At 38.5% G+C, this 23,306-nt stretch overlaps 2 protein-coding genes across 3 annotated transcripts; one reads left to right on the top strand and one right to left on the bottom strand.

Annotated features, from left to right (window-relative positions):
* Window positions 1–374: 374 nt before the first annotated feature.
* On the bottom strand, window positions 375–11,078 carry kcnj19b (potassium inwardly rectifying channel subfamily J member 19b). Its single transcript, XM_057358929.1, has 3 exons — window positions 9,739–11,078; window positions 4,881–5,097; window positions 375–3,075 (listed from the first exon to the last, which is right to left on the bottom strand). Exons 1-3 carry the CDS (start codon window positions 10,402–10,404, stop codon window positions 2,438–2,440), a joined length of 1,521 nt encoding a protein of 506 aa, XP_057214912.1. The 5' UTR covers window positions 10,405–11,078; the 3' UTR covers window positions 375–2,437.
* Window positions 11,079–12,323: 1,245 nt separating this feature from the next.
* znf281b (zinc finger protein 281b) lies at window positions 12,324–23,104 on the top strand. 2 transcript variants are annotated; one of them, XM_057359323.1, is made up of 7 exons: window positions 12,324–12,534; window positions 14,439–14,861; window positions 15,513–15,626; window positions 15,765–15,888; window positions 16,006–16,089; window positions 16,181–16,299; window positions 19,330–23,104. In XM_057359323.1, exons 2-7 carry the CDS (start codon window positions 14,490–14,492, stop codon window positions 21,025–21,027), a joined length of 2,511 nt encoding a protein of 836 aa, XP_057215306.1. In that variant the 5' UTR covers window positions 12,324–12,534; window positions 14,439–14,489; the 3' UTR covers window positions 21,028–23,104. The 2 variants fall into 2 exon arrangements, with proteins under 2 accessions (XP_057215306.1, XP_057215305.1); XM_057359322.1 differs by having other exon boundaries at window positions 15,510–15,626.
* The last annotated feature ends 202 nt before the right edge of the window (window positions 23,105–23,306 follow it).

Here is a 23,306-nt window from a genome sequence, read left to right as displayed (position 1 = left end):
TGAGTGAGTAAATGACAGAATTTTCATTTTTGTCTGAACTCCCTTTAATGTGGTGTGATCAATTCCAGACATTTTGGTGCAGATTAAAAGTCTGACTACATGTATTTGTACTACATGACTATTTTTACATTATACACTCTCATATCTACATAGATTAAAAAATAGATTTTCCACATAAAATGTAAACAAAACAGAATTTTACTGTTTTTTTACAAATTTGTATGTATTTTTTAAAGTACATAAAAAGACTGCAAATTTACAAGAAAACCGGAAGAAGGTGTATTTTACAGGGAAAACAAACTTTATTTTCCAATTTCCATTTTTGTAACAAGATTTCTTTTTTTACATCTTATTTTTGAGATACGGCCAAAAACGATAAAATTACAAAAAAGACAACACATTTACAAGAAAAATGGGGAAAACAATTTAACATATATCCTTATCCTATTATCCTATAATTTTCCAGTTTACAGAAAATTTCCGTTTTTTACGGGTATTTTTTTTACAGTGAACCTTTTTAAGCCAATGCTGTTTACAGAAGGCACTAACATTCTTCAAATTATCTTCTTTTGTATTCTGAAGCAAGAGAAAATCATACAAGTTGAATTTGAAGGTAAGTAATGAAAGATTTTTCATATTTGAGTGAATTATCCCTTTAATTCATCGATCAAGTTCTATTTGAAAGTCAAGACAATATAGGTTCAGTTGTAAGAACCACCTAAATTTCACAACATGTACCGAAGGCAGAGAAGTTGACTGACTGTTAACATCAATACCAACCACTGTGTTGAAGGAGCTGTCGACTCGGATAATCAGACTTGTGTGGATGATCCCTCTGACTTTCCGAGCACATTTCTATGCGTCTGTGTTTCTTCATCTCTGGAGAAGAGATTATTCAGATGTAACATTTGTCCAGGCCGATGTGACGGCACCCGGCGATCGATATATCGTCTCAGTCAAGGCTGCAGACTCTCTTGGCACCCGGTCAAAAGGCGGAAAATAACCTTTCACTTTTAGTGAGGGTCAGCTACACTCCTTCATGACAGAAAAGCACTTCTGTGTCTCATCTCCTGCTCTCCCAGGAAAAGAGTTGGAAGAAATTACAACCGACTGCTCTGGATCAGTAGATTTGTTGAAAAAGTAATGCAGTAAGCGCGTTTTAAATATATATCATACAATTAAGATTGAAATAATGTATTTTAATCCAATTTCACTAAATATAGCCAAACAGCAAATCTTATCTTGTAAATTAAAGATGTATAAGTACATCTTTCTGCTTTATGGATTTCGAATAATAAGATCACATTAATCATCTGGTTTTGTTCTGCTTGTATTTCTTACTTATGATTCGCATTAACAGGGATTAAATGCACTGCCTCGCTTTGTGTCCCCCAGGATAAACTGATATTTACTATCCTCACCGGACACTGCTGCGTTTCCTGAAAAATGAATTGCATAAGTAATGAACAATATTAGAACCTCTGTGCATCCACAATTAAGAGTAATGAAGTTTAACGGCATGTTCATGCGAGAGAGTGAGTTATTCCTTCTTGAGGATGAATTGAATTACTTCTACTTCCTTCCACTTCCTCCCACTGCCTGAGGTAAGGGCCAGGATGTTTCCAAGGAGATGATGATTAGCATTAGCAGTAGTAGACTCGCAGGTCTTGGGCCTTTACACAGATGGGACCTGATGCAAACGACTTCAATTACATGCTCAACGTAACATGCCTCGGATCGCACGTCTGAGCGTCACAAGTGACGTACGTTACACAGAGACAGGCAGACAGAAGTAATGCTCTCTGAAATATTTTATTATAATAGAAATTATTGAATAATGAAATTCTTCAAATTACAAACTATTAAATGATTAAAAATCTGTGTTGAGAATCTGCACAATAATTGTCAGCTACCACTTAGTGCCCAATATGAGAGATATCTGTAAAAAACAAACTACTTTCATTTTTGACTTTTAGTATTAATGGATAAAAATGGAGTGAATATATGAGACCATTTTTTTTGTGTGAATTCTAAAGTCATTTGGCTTTCAGTCTGTATATTGCTGACAGAAATGTGACAAAAAGCCTTAAAAGCCAGTACATACATATCAGTACACTTTCCTCTAAGTAAATACATGATAAATTACTTATATAAATATGCAAAGAAATACATTTTGTGTTTATAATTCCATGAAGGTGCTTAACTTCTATTGACGGTTTCATCAATACAGTATACTGTATTAGGCTTATTTAAATTCAGATTAACCTCAGAATGTCTACAATGCTCAAATTGAGGCTAAAGCGATGATTTTTGACAAGAGACACAGCTCTTTCATAAGGTCAAAGAGAAAGAATCTATACCCTTATAAATAAATAAATATTATTCAAATTATTACATGATTTTAAGAGCCACCTCTCAATGTTCATCCCAGATCTGTTCAGTGATCTGCATTCATTCTTCGTAATTTAGGTGGGAGGTTGTCCTCCGGTCGTCCACTGGACATGGGTAATGTGTTGAGGTTTGGCCCTGGAACAGAAGCAGTCATTAGGAGCAGTCTATGATGCTCCAGTTCTCCTGCTGACTGGGTGTGGGCTTCTGAACCCATCTTTAGAGCCTTTAACTGGAGCAGATTTTCCGGCTCCTCTTGGCACAACAACGATCCGAGTCTCTGAACCCTGAGAGGCAGGTCTCCCGTGCTTGAGGCCTTTTCCGTTGGCTGAGTGATTCCAGGTTTGAGGACCTCTTTTCCATTCTTGGAGCTCATACGCTGGAGCTTGCTGGGTAATTTGGACCCTGGTTCTTCAGCGTGAGGAACCCCGTCTAAAGAGAAGATCCGTTCTCGGCGACTGCGCCCGTCGATCATCGCAGGGGAGAGAAGAGGACCAGGGGAGGGGAGGGATGACTTCTCATCTTGCTCTTTTACACTGTATGGGGGCGTGGGCACCTCAAACGTATTGTGGAACTGCGAGTAGTCAACCCTGAAGAAACCGTCCTCTAGTGACATGACAGGGAGGAAGCGGTGACCCCACAGCACCTCGTCCTCTGTGTAAGATGTGCGTGCCTGACACGTCATGCCTGAAAAAGGTGGACAGAATGATTTTACAGAGTTAAAAAAATTGAAGTTTTTGCTTTAACCCTTTAATGTTGCACGCATTATACTGTAAAAGCAACATCAACCAAAGTCTAATCACACTGGGCCTCATTTATCAATCTAATGTAGAAACGAGCGCAGATCCGTGCGCAGAAATCGTCTTACGACAGGGTTTACGTGTGATTCATCAAACATTCGTATGCCGCCAACCTCATCGTATGAATGATCGTACCTTGATAAATGTGGCGGCTGAAATCAATTGTAATTTACATATCACACCCCTATAAATTCAGGGTGTAGACGCCTCGCCGCTAGATTTTGCGACATGGAGAAATGTTTTTCCGATTTAGAAATTAAAGTTTAACCTTGAAAAGCGGAATCAAAGGAAGTAAAAAAACTGTTTGGAAAGAGATTACTATGGTCAACAGCGCTGGTGTAGTGAACCGAGCTCCAGCTGAGGTTTGTATTTTTGTATTGGATATTTATGTTTTGTAAATATGAGCACAAATATTTTATTTTATTTTATTATTAGTGTTTCACTATTATTTTTACACTGAAAGTATTGTTGTTGCTTTAAATTAGTTTGATTGTATAATGCATTTAAATTTAAACAAAATTAATCTGACTTCAGTCTTGAAAAAGTTACATTAATGTGTAAATGTAAAAACCAATTTAGATATAATTTACTGATAATTTTAGGGCGCAATTATAGAATAATGTTTATATGTAAATGTTTTTATACAGTGTTCTTCATTTAGGTGGAGACAGATGCATGTTTCTAAGCAGGATAAAGGTTTAAAATCTAATGCTGCTAATCTTGCATTTCAGGCTGCTTAAATCAAGCACACACAGTTTTATGTTTGCTTCATTTATTTTTTTCTCTTTCAGATCTGTCAGAGGCAGGACCAGCGGTCTTCAGCCCCTACAACCCGGCCTGGAACCTGCCACACAAAGCCAGGCAACCTCGAGCTGTGACCCAGTGCGCGTCTTCCACCCCACTGAACATCGCAGATCACACAAATAAAAAACATCAAAGCATGCGTGTTTACTGTTTTCATTAAAATGCATATTTGTCAAACAAAGTAGCTATCACCTTGCATAGGTAAACTTACCCATTGCTTGTAATTGAGTATTGTAGGTTTTTAAATGTTTTACTTTTAATTGTGCATTTTAATTGTGGTAAATTATCTTAGGAGTAGCCTAAAAGCTCATGAAAGTTTTTTTTAAACAAAAGCACCCGTTAACCTTGTAATTTCAAACAATTAAATGATCATGTAATTAGGCTAAAAAGGAAAATACTTTATTAATGTAATGAAAGTAAGAAATCGCATAGGAATCTCTTTTTACATTTGTTAAACTAAACCAAAAAAACCTAATCTTTCTATTTGTCATTATTCCTTTTCAGGAATAATCAAAAGGGTAAAGCGTACACAGACTTTCACCCTATCTCAAAACTTGCGTACATGAACTGAGACCTGTCGTGAGATTTGATCGTAGCAACCGCTCACGTCCATATTGATAAATGCCAAGTTTTGCATGGAAACAACCATACAGTTTTCGGTCATACGCTCGTTTAATAAATGAGGCCCATTATCTTGTATAAAATAGAACTTATTGATTTTTATTTTATTAAACGTCAGAATACAGTTAGGTTATTTTCCAAGGACTTTGTTTTAATAAATAGTAGAGCAAAAAGCAAAAATGTTGTGAAATGTTCATATTTTTCACAAGATTCTTCTAAAAAATCACACCTCGTACCATCTTGCTGGAGTCTCTGTATGATACTGACCTGTAGTTTCCACAATGCCTTCCAAAATGACAACAATCTCAAACTGCTCGTTCATGAGGGAGCGCTGGGACAGGTCGAAAAATGGGCTCTTGGAATTGATCTCATGACATATCGTCAGGGGTGAGACAAGAAAGAGCTGGTCAGCACCTGTTCCAAATCCCACATCCAATTCCCTCTGATCCAGTGGGAGAAATTCTCCTTCGGGGGTTTGACGGGACTAAAGCGAACAGAGAGATTGTTAAATTTATCACAAAATTAAATTTAGTCACATTTACAATTTAGGTTTAGATTTCAATTTATATGAATTCAGTCTAATTTTATTTCAAGAGGACGGTATCAGACTGTGATACCGTGATGTACAATGTTATAACTTGCACTAGACCATTATGACCCTTGGCAATAGACTAAAGGTTTCTTTAACTTTCTATAGTTTTCTATTAAGTCTGCCTTGAACCAGGAATTGACAAACTTACTTAAACCTGAAAATAAACAACAAAAAACAAATAGTTTTTTTACTTCATTCTTCAATTTTAAATGTTTAAATTGGGTTTAATTATAGTTTTGATTTTTAGTTTATTTTCTTAATAAACTTTTGTTTGCACAGTCTATAGTGATGACCAGAATAACATTTTACTATGGGTTGTATATGTATATATCTGTATATGCATATGTGACAAATAAAATCTTGAAAATGCTTAAAACAAAAGAACATCATTTACAATGGAAAAGAAAAAGGAATTCGAAACAATTTATGTTATGTGGCCCAAACTTAATTTCCAGTAGACCTCCACAAAGAATCAATAACTGTTGAATAGTTTTATTTAATGTAATACAGTTAATATACAATAAGTATAGTAAAAAAATTAATTAATATGAATATAAATTTCATATAAAATAAATTGTCATTTATAACCAAACACAGACCACAAGTTAACTTCAAGCCGGGATAAACCGTCTATAGGTCTATCATAATTCTTACACTGAAATTATAATTTCTAATTAAATAATTTGTATTAAAGGTCCAGTGTATGAAATTTAGCTGTATCTAGCGGTGAGGTTGTGAATTGCAAACAACAGCCACAGCTCACTCCACCCCTCCCTTTCGAAGCACACGGTGGCTCTCACAGGACAAATATGTCGTCACGTTTTCGCTTCTTTGCCGAAGGAGATAATGTATTATAAAAAAGGCGCTCTGCAGAGCAGTCTGTCTATTTAGGGCTACTGTAGAAACAACATGGCGAATTACATGTAAGGGGACCCGCGGTGTATGTAGATTAGAGCTGTAATCGGGCCTTAAAAGTTAGGCCCGACAGGGTCCGAGTCCGACAGAATTCGGCCCGAGCCCGACAAGTACATTTTGATTGACAGCTTTTTAAAAGCCCAAACCCGTTTACAGCCCGACATTAGGCTATTCAAATGTGCGCACGCACACAGCTTTTGTCAAGAATGCGTCATTTATACATGTTTTAACATAATTTATTAATGACTAACGTAGGCTATAGGCCACTTGGAAGTTGGAACAAAGAAATAACATAAGTCCTCTGTAACATCGTAACAACTCACATATCCCACTGGCTCATTATTCTCATTATGCACATGGTCAAAACTTTTCCTCACCTCAGACTTTGCTTTAGTTGCTGGTGCAACCAAAACGTAATCGCCAGAGGCAAGCCTCCGTTTCACCTCCTCAGCATCCATTTTCGCATCTTTCTTGCGCTAATCGGAACGCATCACATGACCGCTCATTTACTGCGCAAGCCCGAGCCCGGCCCGTGTAAAATGATAGAAATTAAGCCCGAACCCGACTTGACCCGACGGTTTCGGGCAAAGATCTTCAGCTCTAATGTAGATAGAAATAGCTCATTCTAAGGTAATAAAAACATAACGCTTCATTATGTAAGGTCTTTATACATCTCTGAAGACATAGTTATGTATATTATATTAATTTATATTAATTATATTATATTAATTTCATTTCTGTGAATAGATCCTCAAAAGAAATTACACATTGGACCTTTAAACTAAAAGTTTAACTACAATTGGCAAATAAAAACACCACTACACTTCTAAATTCCGCTGTTTAGAGCACACATTTTTATCTAATAAAAAACATTCAAATTATTTTCTCAAAACTTTTCCATATTCCACAAATATTCCATGAAGTCGCAGATGAAGAGTAGCATGTCACACCATAGAACACTGCCATCAATGCCTGACATAACATGTCACCCACCCGCCCACAGACTGATGTAGGGTCATCTAGACACATTTATGCAACATATCCCACTGAGGAATGACATTGACTTTTTATGTGTAATATACATATCAAAATCTTTTAAAGACCATCTTTAATTACCAATCGCAATGCTATATCTGCCTTACACCCATGCTTGTGTTTCTATACTAACATTAAAGATCAGTGTAGTCAGCCGGGTTTGCTGTGTGTGCCTAAGGGCACAGATGGTGAAACAGACTGAGAGCTTCTATCACAGTGGTGTTCCCAGCAAAAGGGTGAGATTTTTCACAAGTATAGATGCAGTGCTCCCATGCTGCCACCATCACACACACAAATCTTCTTATTCTAAGACAATTGTAAAACCCCAAGTGTAAAACATTCAAAGGGCAGCACAAGATGTCAGCTGCTAGTGCGATAAAGGTGGTGGAGAGACATCTGCTGACTGTTCTTGACTGGTGCTGTACTGCAACTATGTGTGGATTTCACTTCCCACGTTTGTGTGTGAATCCGAAGTACCACAAATCAGAAAGACCTCTTTGGGTGTCATCTTTCTTTTGACTTTTTCTTACATGCAAGATTTTACTACTACAGTTCTACTTCATACAAAAATTAAAGCCCAGTTTGAAAATCCATTTTCACTGATATTCAGCCAAAAAGCGATAAATGTGGAAATCATGCAAATGTAACTTCGAGATAAGCCAGATCAGATCTACTAAAAGCAAAGTGTGTCAAACTTAGCAACAGCAGGCATATCAAAGCCAACGGCAAGAGTTTCAAAAACAAAAAGTGTTATTTGACAGAAAAACAAAACTGATCTTTTCCATACAATAAAAATGACCACAGCTGATCACTTTCATTGTCTATTAAAGAGCAGCTTTAATATTTAATATTTTTTTGTGTTTCACCATGTCATATGGTTTTATACAGATAGTGTTAAGTGCCTGTTCTCAATTGGAAAGTTAAGGGAGAAGAGGCGGCTTTAGAAACCCTCAGATGGTTCCCTGGAGTTCTGGGGAAAAAAATAGAAAGCTATGAGATTAATATTAATATAATCTTTCCCACAGCTCAGCGTGAGAAATCCCAGGTGATGTTTAACCATTCCTGTCAAATCCTTCAACCCACATGAGACGCTATAGAAAGCTCTTGTCATTCTGTCAATGAAGCTCCAGGGATCACATGCGCAATACAATTTTTAAATTTGACTAAAAATGTGTAGAATAAAATGTGCCAGAACAAGGAAAACATAAAGTTATAAGATATTTTAAAGCTTGTACTGTATAAATGAACAAGGCTGTGACTTAACACCAATTTAAACGTTGCCAATAATATTATCGTTTTGTTAACAAATGCTATTCACTCTATCCAGCAATACAGAACTCCAGACACTGAACCAAAGACACTTCATTTCAGAGCCGGGACACAGTGCTTACTCTGCAGAGTGCGATAGATGGGATACCGTTCCCCCCTCCTGTTTCTCTGCCGTTCTGTATTGGACAGTAACGGATAAAGGGCAGAGCAGAGGAGAGGAAGGTGCATCTGAAGTCAACCATCCGTCATTCTGCGCTCGCTGCAATGCGCCTGCTGAGTTCCACTGCTGTCAGTGGTGCGTGGTGAGAACCATGTGTCAATCAGGATCTACTTTTCTCAGAACACAACCATCTCACTTTTGCTGTGACCAGCCCTATAAATCCCAACATTTCTTCACAATTCCAGAATTACTCTCCATGTTAATCTTATCATCTATTTCCTTTCTTTCCTACGATACTGTGCATCATTCGTCTCTTATAATATGGTTACTGGTGAACTGCTGGTGATGATATTTCGGAGACTGTTTCAGTTGAGATTCTTCTGTTTAGATTGTTCTGTTTCTTGTACTTAAATGAATTGCAAAATGAAATACATTCTAATGGGATAACACATTTTTAAACATGTTGTTTTCTTTTAAAACTGGATTCAGATAATGTATGTGATTATTTAGGCTACCCTGAGATTGTAAATGACGCATATACGCACAGAACATATGAACATCTTTGCTCTTTTAATGACCTTGGACCTTAAAGGTGCCGATATAACTCTCTCTCTCTCTCTCTTATTATGTTCTCTTTGAACTATATATAACCCGCTACTTCTTTGTGCATCCACAATCCAGTAGTTGATTCTGACAGTTCAGAGCAATTGGAAATCTGCTTTGTGTCCAAGAAGCATACACTTTACCACAAGGCTTCCTGTGGGAATCCATTAAATGAGAATGGGAATCTTTACAAATTATTTATGTAGTACCTTAGTTCTTTGTTGAAGGAGCAGATGAGATCTCTATGCAAATCAGAGATTGCTGAGATCGCATTGTGTTGAATTACATTATAAGAGCAAACGCATTGACCAGTTGCCTGGTTTATAGTATTCTGTTCTTTGTATAAATCAATGAACGCCTCCCCCCCTTTCCTTGGGAAGCATCAATAAATCTACTATTGCCTGTCCCACTGAGAATCAGTTAACTAGAATCAAAAAGCACATTCGTTTCCCATAGTAGAATTTGTTTTGTGTTCATGTTTTTCTCGTATTGGCACGCACGCTCTCTACTGGGATTGAAATATCAATGCCGTGTTGTTTAAAGTGAGCTACCTTGATGAGCTTGCACCTGATCTGTGCCGAAACCATGTGGCTGTTCCTGAGATTCCCGATCCTAAACATGAGGCACAGCTTCCCGTCCCGTTGTGAGATGACCGCGTCCTGGCTGAACATGAGCGTCTCTGCGCGCTTCTTGGGCTGTGACATCTTTATGAACATACAGCCGATGAGAAACGCGTCCACGATCGAGCCCAAGAGGGACTGGAACAGGAAAAGTATGATGCCCTCTGGGCACTTCTCAGTTATGTATCTGTACCCGTAGCCTATGGTCGCCTCGGTCTCAATGAAGAACAGAAAAGCGGAGGGAAAGTTGTAAACGTTGGCGACGCACGGTGTGTACGACTCGTCGTGGCCGTGCCCGAGGTCTCCACGGATGTACGCGATGATCCACCACATAGATGCCATTATGAGCCACGCGACCGTGTACGTTAAGAGAAAAATGAGCATGTTCCAACGCCACTTTAAGTCCACGAGCGTGGTGAAGAGGTCGGAGAGGTACCTGCTGGTCTCCCCGCCAAGGTTACCGTGCTGGACGTTGCAGCGTCCGTTTTTCTCCACAAATCGCTGGCGCTTTCTTTTAGCCGGGGCAGAAAACGACATGCCCCGGTTCGTGTTCACCACCTGATAGTCATCGCCGAATTTCCTTCTGATCGTAGACATGACGAGACAACCGCAATTGTCAGATAAACGCACGCGTAAAATTTCTTGAGTTTCACGCCAGTCTATTTACGCATGGCACTAAATAATCCACGCGTTTAGTGTTGCGGTCCATAGATGTTGCGAGAACTTACTTGATCGGTAACTTCACTTGCAGCATTTGAGTTTAGATTCTTTCTGTTATGATCAAATTATTCCGACGCAGGGATATTACAAAAAGTAAAAACACAATAAGTGCTTCAATGCCTTTTCCGCAACTTCTGTGATGCGCACCAGCCTCCTCAGCATCTCCAGCTTGAGGTTACATCTCTACCCAGCTCCATATATTCTAGTGTAGATAAACTGCGGCACTGTGTGTGCATCTCTAAGGACGCTTGTACTGCGTATACGCTGTGTGAGAGAGGCAGGGGTTGGGCAAATGTGCTTGTGCATGTGTCGAACACGTTGAATAGCAGTAGTGTGGGGGAAAACGTGTATGGTTGTTGTGAAAACTTGCACTACAGTGCCATCTGCTGAAGGCAAATCGATCGTAACCAGCTCCAGGTGATATAATATTGGCTAGGAACAGACACACCCCTCAAAATCAAATACAGAAATGTATAAAACAATAACATGTATAAGGCACAAATACAACATATAGAGAGGTAAACAATAATTAAATGCCATAAAAATGAGTAATTATTATATATTAGTAAATTATTTTAATAGTAAATAACACAAATTTAATATCAACCTATAAAATTAAATGTTTTACTAGTTTAGGGTTCGTATACAATTTGAAATCTAAACCATTATGTTTTACATGAAGGATTGGATTACATTTTAAAAGAGTTTGTTAAATTGTTTGTTAAGCATTGACAAGTAATTTATTTGAAAGTTCCATGTTTTGGTTATATTGTGTATTTTCAATAATTGTTCTAGTTAAGGTAAATGTACACTGAGAAGACTAAAATGTGTGTTAAAAAGTTACTAAATTACACTGGGTCCAACTATTGTGTTTAATGGTTTGCAACTGTGACTGATGTTACCTTTATTAGAAATCATGTTTGTATAGACGTGACCAATATGATATTTTGCATATTTGAGTCGATTCAGGTTTATTGACAAGTATTGACACTTAAGGTTATTGACAAGCATGCCAATAAAAGTTAACCTATTTATTAAAATATTTAGAAACAACATCTTGATGAGTCTTTATGTTTGTATTTTGATTTATTGTTTGTTTAGTAATTTGCCTTGTGAGTCAAATCAGTCAATGCACACAAGATGGATGTATACAACTGTGATATTTTGTGTCTCACATTATTAAAGTCTAGAGGCCAAGCCAAAACTTACTAAAAATAATATTAAATAAAATATTGAATGACGTCGATTAACATATACTAAATCACTACAATAAAATCCCACACACAAAAAAAACGTGTGTATTGCACCCCACTCATCAGACAGCACTGGTCAAGTCCTGCCATAACAAATACGGCCCGTGGAACAGAACCACAGCTGGGAAATAACAAAATATATATAAAAAGATATAGTTTTTATTACTCTTATTTTAATGTTTTATAATACTTTTTGTTTTTAACGTGTATTTGTGGGCAAATATGTAAATGTAATGTTTGGTTGCTTTGACAATGTAAAGTCTCTTTTCACCATGCCAATAAAGGTATTTAAATCTAAATAGATAGATACTGTAGATAGATTAGTAGTTTTATTTATTTATTTATTTATTACATCTTTTAAGTTTATATTGATTTTTATTATATACATGATCTGTGTTTTAGGTTTTTAAATATTTTTAACTCCGCTTTAATATTTATTTCCATTATATGAATGAATCTATAGCCTGGTGGAAATAAGCAATGGCCTACATAAAATATGTGCTAACAATTCAAAAAGATCGCAGATGCTCAGGCACAATCTGCATTTGCATAGTGGCCCCCTGCTTGACTAGTCCTGCTTGTATCCGTCTGTCTCCTCTCACGACCCGTCCGCTCAACCCATAATTCCCAGCGTCGACACAACATGGAAGAGGCCAACAGCTGCAAGAGAACAATGTTTTGGCTCTAAAATAATTTAAGGACCCGAACGCCGGAATTCATTTGAACGCTACGAGTGGGCCGTGGTCATGTACAAGTAAGTGCTATTGTATTTTATCGTTTCTTTTTTTTCAAGAGTTTGCAAAGAAAAGCGTTTATGCACGACTGAAAGCTCCAAAGAAATCACAGCCGCTCGAGCGAGAGATGCGCTCATCGTGAGCATCATTGTTTCAGAGGCACACACCATTGCTTAAGAATGGGGAGTTTAGAGGCACTTTAACCAAATCATTTTCTTTCTCTTAGATAATTTACATTTATAGTAATCTCAGCGTGCTTGTTACATCGTATTTATCGTCGTATATTCTCAGCGGATTGTGTTACTGTGCGCGGGCTATAATTAGTGATGGTGTGCGTAATGAATGGTAACAATATATCACCCCGTGTACAGTGCAAGCACGGGACGCGAGAAACTACAACGCTGCAGTCATGATCAAATAAAACTTTTACGCTTCTACGGAGCTCATATAGTATCAGATTGATTCGTATGTTGTAATGGGAGCGCATAAGAGCGTCGCGTGCGGGCTGTTAGCTGTGGCTCTTTCATCTGCATGCTAACGTTACTTCTTCTGGCTAGCACCGTTCATCACTCGGTTCAATAAACCACTTTGCTTATGAGTTTTACTTTTATTTCGCATTTACGCTGTGTGGACGTGCATCATTTCCACATTCAACGTTACATCGATAAGTTTGTTTTAAATATTATTTAAGTTTTCTTGCCCCACTGCTTGGTGTGAGTTAGCCGTTAGCTGCTAATGGAGTCATTTAGACGGGGATGTGTTTGGGTAATTGTGATGAACGACTAGATTAGCCCGATTTGGTAAAACGGGATCAATTTTACCTAGTTTAGGCCCCAAATAAGCGGCAAGGACAGATATAAAGAGTTAGAACTTGAGTATCAACGTGTCTGAACTTGATTTTATTGCGTAAAACCACACTTATCAAAAGATTGAGTCATATCAACACGATTAAGCAGCTTGGCAATAACGTTAGCTGATCACAATAGAGAACAATGCTGCGGGACCAACAAAACCAGGGCCGTCTTTATCCCATACGAAGAGTATTTTAACTATATTTTAAGAGTGTAAATCACAAATTAACAGTTTTTGTGTTTACTAAACACACAACCTCAAAAATATATACATTTTTGTAAGTACTACTAATCTAATGGTGCTAAGGTTAGCTAACAGTTCATCGAAAAGGACCGATGTAGTTTCCCGTAAGTTAATGATTTATTTGTTTTCTTTAAATTATTTTTTAAAACGTATAAGTAAAACCAAAGCTATTTTGTGTTATTTTAGCTATTTGTGTTATTTCTGTCTACGACTATTATGCTAAAATTTTGTTCCAATGTTTAAACTTGTGTTAGCATCATCCTTTAAAAAACATCTTGTATTTTAGTGTGATTTCAGAGAGTCAATGATTTTCAGAGTCTAGGAAGTTTAAATGTTTTATTTAGGCCAAGTCTTATTATAGTCATGACTATTCAATCTGTGATAGACCTTAATTATCATGACAAAGCTTGCCAAGATAATGTATGAACTCCTGCCATTTTGGCAGATATCTGCATTTACTAGTGCTTAAAATGACTGGCACAGTGTTTTTTAAGGTTATCAGTTTATCTACCATCTTTGTCTGGTGCTGACAGTCAGGAGGATAGACTGTCTTTATGACCCAAGAAGTCTTGAAACACCCTCTTTTATCCTTACAATGAACCATCCCAAATGCAGTTATTGTGGTCTGTATACTGTGTAAATTTCAAGATTTTTGAGATTTTTCATCATAGTAGCATTGCAATTGAAATCACACAATTAGCTGATTTTAATACATCAATTGTAGTAATGAATTATATTTGTACATCGGTTAAAACGTAAAAAAACAAACAATTACTGTAATTTATGTTACTCTTCTTGAATAAATACTGTCATATTTTTTTCTTCGTAGCTTATTTCATCATCTGAGCTGAACAAACGTTGGCCTTTTGAAGACCCAAGCATGAGTATTATCCAGGACAAGCTAGGCAATGAGTTTTTGCGGAACGGAGGCATGGACCCCAACTTCCCCCCAAACATGATTATGTTTAGCCATTTACCTCCGGTGACCAGTTTCACGCGGCTGACTTCTCAAGCCTCCATGGCAGATCTGCCCCAGGAGATGATCCTGAAGAAAGAGCGTGACTCTCCTGATCATGGTGGTGGCTTTCTCCATAGTATGGGTATCAAACAGGAGAAGCTCAGCGAGCTGGACTACCGCCTCCCGATGTATGCGACAGGAACTGGAACAACAGGAGGAAAAAGCACTGATATGCTGAACATGTCACTTGGCAACCACCAAAATATGCTTCTGCATGACCTAAGCCTTACCAATGTAAGTGTAGTCAAGTTAGAAATGTGTTCATTTGAATGTATACTATACTCTAAACCAGTGGTTCTCAAACTTTTTGTTGTAAGGCCCACTTTTGTAGGGTGCATCGCTTTGCGGCCCCCCAAATAAAGACTTAATCATAAACTTAGAATTTTAATTAAAGTAAAAACATATTCAGTTATACAATGCTGGAACATCCATTCTTTTGCTTGGTATTTTTCTGTTTCATTAAATTTATGATGAATTTCTATATTCAAAATCTCTGCCCCCATGGATCAATCTTGGGGCCCCCAGTTTGAGAACCACTGTTCTAAACCATATTGTAGTCTTACACAGTGTCTACACCAGACGCGACACGACACACGGCTTGTTCTAACGGGATTGTCGTGCTACGCCGCATCCAGTGTGGACAAAATAGAAAGTTATAATGGGTTCTAATGCGTTCTATTATCTTTTGTCGTGTCGCACCGCATCCAGTGTAGACACTGTGTAACAAATGCATAACCTTACTGAATTTCCATAATTATTTTTGAATGCCAATATATTGACTTTTAAATTGATCATTAAATAATTTATTAACTGGTGCTGGTTTTCTCAGCCTGCCTCCAATCCCTCTTTAGTTTTCATAGAAAGTTTATTTTTATTCTTTAGCAGTTCTCTGGCAGATTGGGGAAAGACCCAAAAGAATCAGGAACTAGAAGAGGGAGGAAGACAAATGGAGAAGGACTAGAGGGCAAATCCAGAAGGAAACAGGGAGACTCCGCAAAGGTTTGTTTGTTTTTATTGGTCACTTTATTAAAAATATACATTATATGTAAAATGTTGCTATATTAACCATAATGATTTCATTTTTTTCTATTGAATGCAGATGTTTTAACGTCTCTGTATTTTTCTTTGCTGTTTTAGTCACTCATGCTGGATGGGGATTCCGGGCCTCTTTCTCCCAACTCTAAACCGCACATATGCGAGCACTGCAATGCAGCCTTCCGCAGTTCCTATCACCTGCGCAGACACGTGCTCATTCACACAGGTGACAAGCTTTTACTGCCAGCTGCATTACAGCAGAGAGAATGAAGTCTGAGCTTATGAGATGCTCTTGGATAAAACTTAATGTGGAAAATGCTGTATTTGTTCTTTGATCGCGCAGGTGAAAGGCCTTTCAGGTGTAGTCAGTGTAACATGAGCTTCATTCAGAAGTATCTGCTGCAGCGGCATGAGAAAATCCACAGTGGTGAGTCTTAAGTTTGCGTTTACAGTGAAGACAATGGAAGATGGCTTTAAATATGTAGATGGCGCTGACATGGTTTTGCTTGCGTTTACAGGAGAGAAACCATTCAGCTGTGACCAGTGCAACATGCGTTTTATTCAGAAGTATCACATGGAGAGACACAAAAGGACACACAGTGGGGAAAAGCCATATAAATGTGACACCTGTCTACAGGTAAGTCCTAGCAGATGAGTCATATTTGCACTAATACTGGACTGGACGATAAAGCAAAAACAACAATTCACAACATGAAATGAAACAAAATGATAACAAAAGTGAGCTAAATGTTTATGTACTATGCAAGGAATGCTGCGTTGTGCTTTGTTCTGTGTTTTTTTTTTTTTTTTACGTCACAGTGAAGGAATAATATACACCCACAATTTAACAGATTTAATTGTGGGTGTATTCATAATTAAATCAGTTTTACAAAACTAATATTCTTCTGTGATGTTTATTATTAGTAGTTGTGGAAGTAAAAGTGAAGCCAAAAGTTAGGGGTGCGGGAGACGTGGACGATTCTGAATTGATTCACAAAAGTCCTAAAATCGATTTTTAAATGTATTAATAACGTGATGTTAGCAAGACAAAAAAGGCAGAAATCATTCGCGGGTGCGGACAGGTTAGAGTGCGTACACCTCACGCACAGAAGTAAAGATACACAAGCAGTAAAGATAGAGAAAATGATCCAGCCCCCTTGGACTAAACTGCAAGATAAACAAAATACATTTTAGAATGGTCTTTCTCTGTCTATTCTCTGCAGTGAGCAGAAGGTAAAAGCAGCGCATTTAATTCACTGTGCCGCAGCATATTTGTCACTAAATGAGTGCAAATAGCGTTTTCCCAAAACCCATCACTGAAGGTCTTTGCACATACAGTCTGAAATTTTCGTATGCGTTTTTTCGTATATGCCTCTCGTTTGTACGGTGTCTCTGAATTGTAATAAAAGGCCACTCATAATGCTTGCTACGGATGCGAAAAGGCAGAAAATCCCGAACTCGGTCCAAATTTTTTAACGAAAATATCGGAGGCAGTGTGTAAATGTGATTGACACAATCTAAGGTTATTTTTTAACGTGCGGAAATTTCGGACTCAATGTGCAATGGGCTTAACTGTTAAGACATAAGAACATGAACATACTTCTGTAAATATGCACAGTTTGTTACCAGAGGTGCTGGGTGCGCTGCATTAGATGAATCCACTGCTCCATAGGTGTATGATGATTATTGTAAGACTGCCGGTGTCATGAAAAATTCTGATACCGGTTAACATGTAGTATTAATTAGTCGCGTTTATTACTATATTATACGTATTTTAACGTCTGACAAGAGAAACAGAAAATATGTAAATGAGAACGGCTTCACTGGGCAGTTTTGCATTATAATACAGAATGTGACAGTTCAGAGACTAAAGCGTAATGACGTCACACATATGCAAATTAGCACGTCGAGAATCAATTCTAAAATTGAATCTTGACCCTCAGAATCGATTCTGAATTGAAACGTGAGGGACCAAAGGATTCCCACCCCTACCAAAAGTGTGCTTCTCTGTTTGTGGCTTGTGCACATTGTGTGTGACTTGAAACTGCAGGGTCTTTGCAGAATATCTGCATTTGTTACTGGTTCCGCTCAATAATTGTGCCTCTGGTGTCTGTCGCTAGTGCGCCTCTTGAGATTAGAGTGTAAGATTTATACACTTCACAGCTCTTTCTAGCTAATATCCGTTACGGCTTTGTTTTTTGTAATTTGTGCCTTGACTGCACTCTTAGCTAACACCAAACAGTCACAGTTTGCTGCTTTGTCTTATTTGATAGTGCATTGAATGCATTTATGCAGGCTTGTCGTTAAAGCATGCTTTGAAAGACTAGAATTCTCAACTGTGTGCAAGACAATAGACAAAGAAAAACCAAAACTACAATCATCTCTACTGTATATAGTCAGCAGGACTTTCTCCTGAGCTTTGCATGCACTGGAGACAAAAGGGTCCACTAGGTAACAACACTGTTGGCTGTACATTGAACATGCCTCAAACGTCTGGTTTCAATGTCAAACCACATTTAAAAAAACTTGCACGAACAATTTTTTAGGCATTTATAATAGGGCTGTGCAATTAATCGAAAATTAATCGTAATCGTCAATTTTGGCCTTCAACCATTACAAAAACAAAATAATTGAGGCAAAACGATTATTGTGCCACATTCCATTTTGCAAGGATCCTCTCTTTTCTTGTGGTATAAATCCACAGCGCACCCCTTTCTTTATAGTGGTTCAGCTGTGCTATTTCTTTACATTATTTTTTCAGTTGAATTCACAGTTTAAAAGCAAAGTTATTTATTTTCTATGTTGTTTTAAAAGTTAATGAGTAATCATGTTAAATAATCAGGATCTCAATATTGTCCAAAATAATCGTGATTGTTTTTTGTCATAATCGAGCAGCCCTAATTTAAAACGAGGTCTAGCATGTTTTAACGAAATAATAAAAAAACTTGAACACGTTTTTGATCTGCTTTTTCAAAACAAGACCTTAAAAATCTCATTACCGTAAGAGTGTAAAAATGTCAATACCATAGCATGCTGGGAAAAAGAGAAGCCATGATGCTTAAGCAAGCTTAAGCTTTTAAAAAATATGGAACCGACCTGTTGGTAATGATAATCAATATTGTTGTGTACACAGAGTGACAAGAGAACTGTAAACATTTAACTAGAGAAAATAAAAATCTGTAAAGCTGGTAGCCATTTGGCAAGTCCTGGAAGATTACTTCAATTACTTAGAACAGAATCAAGCATAATGTAAAGATCTATGTGTGTTTAAACAATTCTTTAAAATGTTACGCAAGATGAGAGCATGGGTCATGAACACTTCTCTTTTCCACTATTTATTTTAAATTTGTTGTCATTTCAGACCATCTAGTAGAACATACAATTATTATTTTTTGAATATTTTATTTTTTACTAATAGCAGGATGTGTTACGGTAATGAGTTTTAGCAGAAAATGCAGTAAAATAAAAAAAAAACCTGTTATTCATTGTGTGAGGCAAAGAACAGTTTTCTTTATCATTTGTTGTGTTACTAAATTGTTTTATTTTTAAAATCATTACTGCCATGATGTTTCAGTGTTTTTGTGAAACTGACCCACCTATGCCATGAGACTGAAAATGCATGAAAAAAACGTGACCTGACCTGAAACTTCTCTTTCTTGCCCTGCAGTATTTCTCACGAACTGATCGATTACTGAAGCACAAGAGAACTTGTGGAGAAGCAATAAAGAAAGGTCTGGACCCAGAGATGCTAGATCTGGGAGATGAAGACATGGGAGAAAGCAGCTACTTACTCACTCAGGGAAACACCAGTGCCCCACCACGCAAGAGGGGCAAGTCCAAAAGCGCAAATGATGGAGGAGAGCGACGACGAAAGAAAGCTGCGGTAGGAGGAGGGGCGCAGATGACGCGAGGACTCGGCCCACAGGACTACGCTGTGGACATCCCCGGAGGATCAGGGCCGTCTTCATCAGGAGGTCTGGCAGAGACCGCCATTGACCACCAGGATGGATGCACACCCAAGCTTGTCTTCAAGAAAGCTGGACGCAAGGGAATGGGCAAGGGTCCGACTTCTATGGATGAGGCCCATCAAGCCTCTGGTCTTCAAGAACAGAAGCCAGGCACTCTGAACATGTCTGGATCTGGAAGTATGGACAGTATTGGCCTTCTCCAAACCTCTGTTGGCCCCAAACACGGAGGCACCAGCAGCAACTATGATGATGCCATGCAATTTTTGAAAAAGAGGCGCTACTTGAATGCTGCTAACAATGGCGGGGCTGGAATTGACTTCAGCTCCATCCACCTTCCACAGCCGACGGTCATCCAAGGAGGTATAGGAGAACCCACGTTGGCCTTGCTTGACACGTCACCGCTGGTAAGCGTCGACAAGCATGACAAGTCAGGGATCCCAGATGAAGTGCTGCAGAGCTTGCTGGACCACTACACCCACAAATCCGATAGCTCACACCATGATGTGACGTTTGATCTACAAGATTCACACCATGTGGAATTGCAGCCGGCCTCAGCAACACCTGAACTGGTTCATGATGACGGTTCCCCCGGTGGTCATGGTGACAAGAATGGGGTGATGAACGAGTACTCAAAGTTCTTGCTGCAGACCCTCGAGAGAACAAGCCATAGCAGTAGCTTCGTTTTGGGTCCATCTGGACCCTTCCCAACCCTTCTGTCATCTAGTAGCAGCTCTGCTAGCACTCTCTTCACAGATAAGAACATCTACACCGCCTCCCCGCTGGACTGTGGATATGGACAGCCTGTATCCTCTCCTCTTGCACCTTCCTCCTCTTCCCTAACCAAGTCTCATTTTGGAATGCTGGTAGGCTCTCCGTCACCTTCCCATGCCTCACCCTCCTCCCAACAAGGCTTTCATCTCAGCAGCCTAGAACCAGCAACACACCAGCAGCTTACCCCATCTCAAGAGCTTACTGACCAGCTAGAGAAGCAGCACTCACCGCAATACCCTCTCACAACTCAAGAGCTAACCAATGGCGGCAGCCAAAAAGACCAGCAGTCCAAGAACGGCACCTCTTCGGCCAACGGAAACTGCACCGGTGGCAGTTCATCCAACGGCTCTGTCTACTCCATGGCCCAACCTCCTAACCTTACCACTTTGCAGCCCTCTAAGGAAGTGGACATGCGTGCCACCTACCAGATCGAGAACTTCGCCCAAGCCTTCGGCTCCCAGTTCAAGTCCGGTCACCGGACCCCGCTAGGCTACGGCGGGGAAGTCGACCACAGAATACAACGGACTCCCGTTTCAGAATTCTCAGGGTATACTAGTCTGTTAGCAGATGTCAGTGAGCCAGCTAGCTCAGGACCCAAAACCCCCACAAGCCAAAGCTACAGGTAAGGGTTTAGGTAGCTCGCCTAACCCTGATTTGTGGGAAGAGGACTTTCTCCAATGCTTCCTCCTCCTCACCGAGCATAACTTTAATTATTACACTGCCATTAAATGTCAATAGAGGACTTTACCAGGGAAGGTCTGCAAGACCTCTAATGCAATTTCTCTTGTTCTTTTTAATGTATTTTAGTCATTTGTTTTCTTAGTATAGTGGATGTAAGAATAGATTCGAAAGGAATTTTCGACAGAATTAGGCTAGCAAAGGACTCGACTTTTCCGAAACCTGTATGTCTTAGCCATCATAGTCCAGTTGTAAGATTGAGTTAATGATGAACGTCATTTTACAATAACAAACGTCAGGGAGCGGCCCAGTATTCAATGGCAAAAAAATGTATTGTCTGTTACAAAAAACAAAAGTATTACTCAGGAAAAAACAGTAACTTTTTTTTAATGAGGTGTTTTAGCACCCTTTTTTACACGTGTACTTGGAAACGACAGCTTTGTTTTTGAAATTCCTTGAAGACAATTGGAATTCAGCTTTTGACACTGGTTACTCTTTCCACTACTTTGCGAAGCTTACGGTACTTCTTAATGTGAAAACACTTGCGTACTTTCACTAAGGGCCATGTAAAGAAAAAGTACTGGTGGTCAAGTAGACAAATAGGAACATTTGAGAATCTGTAGATATTTATTTGTAGCTACATGGAACCACAGAACTATTGTCTCAGGGTGAGCAGCAATTCTTATCCCCTTTAAACTTTCCTTCTTGTCCGCTGATATGATTTTTATGTCTCAAGGAATCAAATAAGCACTTTGATAAACCATGAAAAGCAAGAATTCAGATTCAGGACACATAAAACTGTTATTTTTTTGATGAAGAAAGCTGTGATTTTAAAAAGCGGGGGAGGGAACGGCGGGTTTACCGATCAACAAAGGGCATTGGAATCTTTGGATATTCATTGGGGATATAGTGTTGTTCCTGTAATTGGAAATACTGTTATTGAATGCCACATTTTTATTGTTGTGGTCCTCAGGCTAACAAAAGTACCCTTGCAGAGCAGAATACTGCTTTAGAAGTGTTATCACAACTGTTTGGGTCGAGTAGCAACAATTGGACTTCTACCTCTTACCACGTCATTTTGAATTTAACGCCTGTGAAAATCGCAAGCTTCCCTTTTAAATTGTTGCAGGGAGCAGAGCCCACTTCCGAAATGTACGAAAGGACCTGAACCTGTGATGTTTTATGTTTTAAATATTGTTTGATTTCAATTGAGGAGCGAAGCCGATTACAGAGACTTCACGTTGAAACGAGGTGTTTTCCTCCCAATGCAATTTTGATGCCCTTGGAAAGAGTGGTGGGCAGCTATGTCTTCCACTTGCTGTGGATTGTTGCCCAGTGTGAGGTCCTTCAGTGGTCCTACCCTGTTTTTCCCCCTTGCCTTTAGAGAGTCCTGTCACAGAGAAATGCCATTGCTGTGACAGTGTCACGAACAAAGTCTGAATGCTGCACTCCAAACTCGTTCCATGCTTTTATAGAAAGAAAAAAAAAAGAGTGGTGTGAAGAATAGGATTGACCTTAATATACCTCATATCATTGTAAAAATGAGAAACCAGGGACTTGTGTATCATATAGTGGAAATATTGTAGTTAATTGTACTGTATTGTGTCAGCTTATTGTATAATCATATGATACCACCCTAGTTTACAGTTTAAGCTGATATGATGGAATACAAACGTAATGCTTTTTTGTCTGTTAAGCAGTGATGCCAAGCAGTGTTTCTTTGTAGAATAATCCCTAGAATTTCATGATTTTGTCTGTTTTCCTATTTGTTTTTGTTACATGCCATGTGTTTTGATATGATTTCTAGAAAGACATTGTTTACAATAATCTACAAAAACACTACCATGTTTTTTTTTTTTTGTTTCTGATATGCATGACATGAAGTTGTTTTGTTTATGGCTGTCCCCTGATCACCATTGCACCAAAAGTTTGTAGCATATGCATCCCCGATTTCAGTCTCGTTTCTGTGACAGGGCTGTACATGTCAGATGACTTTATAAATGATTAGGTAAGCCAATAAAAAACCTTTTGTTATAAAAAAAATTGTATTTTGAATTCTTTTGCATTGTTTGTAAAGGGCAACTTATGTGAACCTTTAGTTCTTTTTAAGAAAAGGCAGTATAAGAAGTGTTATGCCATTATGAATATCAGCCAAACTTTTTAATGTATTTCGGAAGTCACATTCAAATCAACAAAAGTATCACAGTATCCTATCTGACCGTACATT

The sequence above is a fragment of the Triplophysa rosa genome, linkage group LG18 (assembly GCF_024868665.1).
Source record: "Triplophysa rosa linkage group LG18, Trosa_1v2, whole genome shotgun sequence".
In the NCBI taxonomy this organism is placed as follows: domain Eukaryota; kingdom Metazoa; phylum Chordata; class Actinopteri; order Cypriniformes; family Nemacheilidae; genus Triplophysa; species Triplophysa rosa.
Note: the sequence above shows the minus strand (reverse complement) of the source record. Positions and strands in the feature narration are given on the sequence as shown.

Bases quoted from the DNA above. Each gene is read 5' to 3' on its own strand.
- kcnj19b (XM_057358929.1), bottom strand. From the start codon at position 10,404: ATGTCTACGATCAGAAGGAAATTCGGCGATGACTATCAGGTGGTGAAC. The intron at 5,098-9,738 runs GTAGCTCACTTT...TGTTCGCTTTAG, and splicing joins TCAGGTGCAAGCTCATCAAG to TCCCGTCAAACCCCCGAAGG. The intron at 3,076-4,880 runs GTCAGTATCATA...CACCTTTTTCAG, and splicing joins AGGCATTGTGGAAACTACAG to GCATGACGTGTCAGGCACGC.
- znf281b (XM_057359322.1), top strand. From the start codon at position 14,490: ATGAGTATTATCCAGGACAAGCTAGGCAATGAGTTTTTGCGGAACGGA. The intron at 14,862-15,509 runs GTAAGTGTAGTC...TTTATTCTTTAG, and splicing joins ATGACCTAAGCCTTACCAAT to CAGTTCTCTGGCAGATTGGG. The intron at 16,090-16,180 runs GTGAGTCTTAAG...TTGCGTTTACAG, and splicing joins GCATGAGAAAATCCACAGTG to GAGAGAAACCATTCAGCTGT.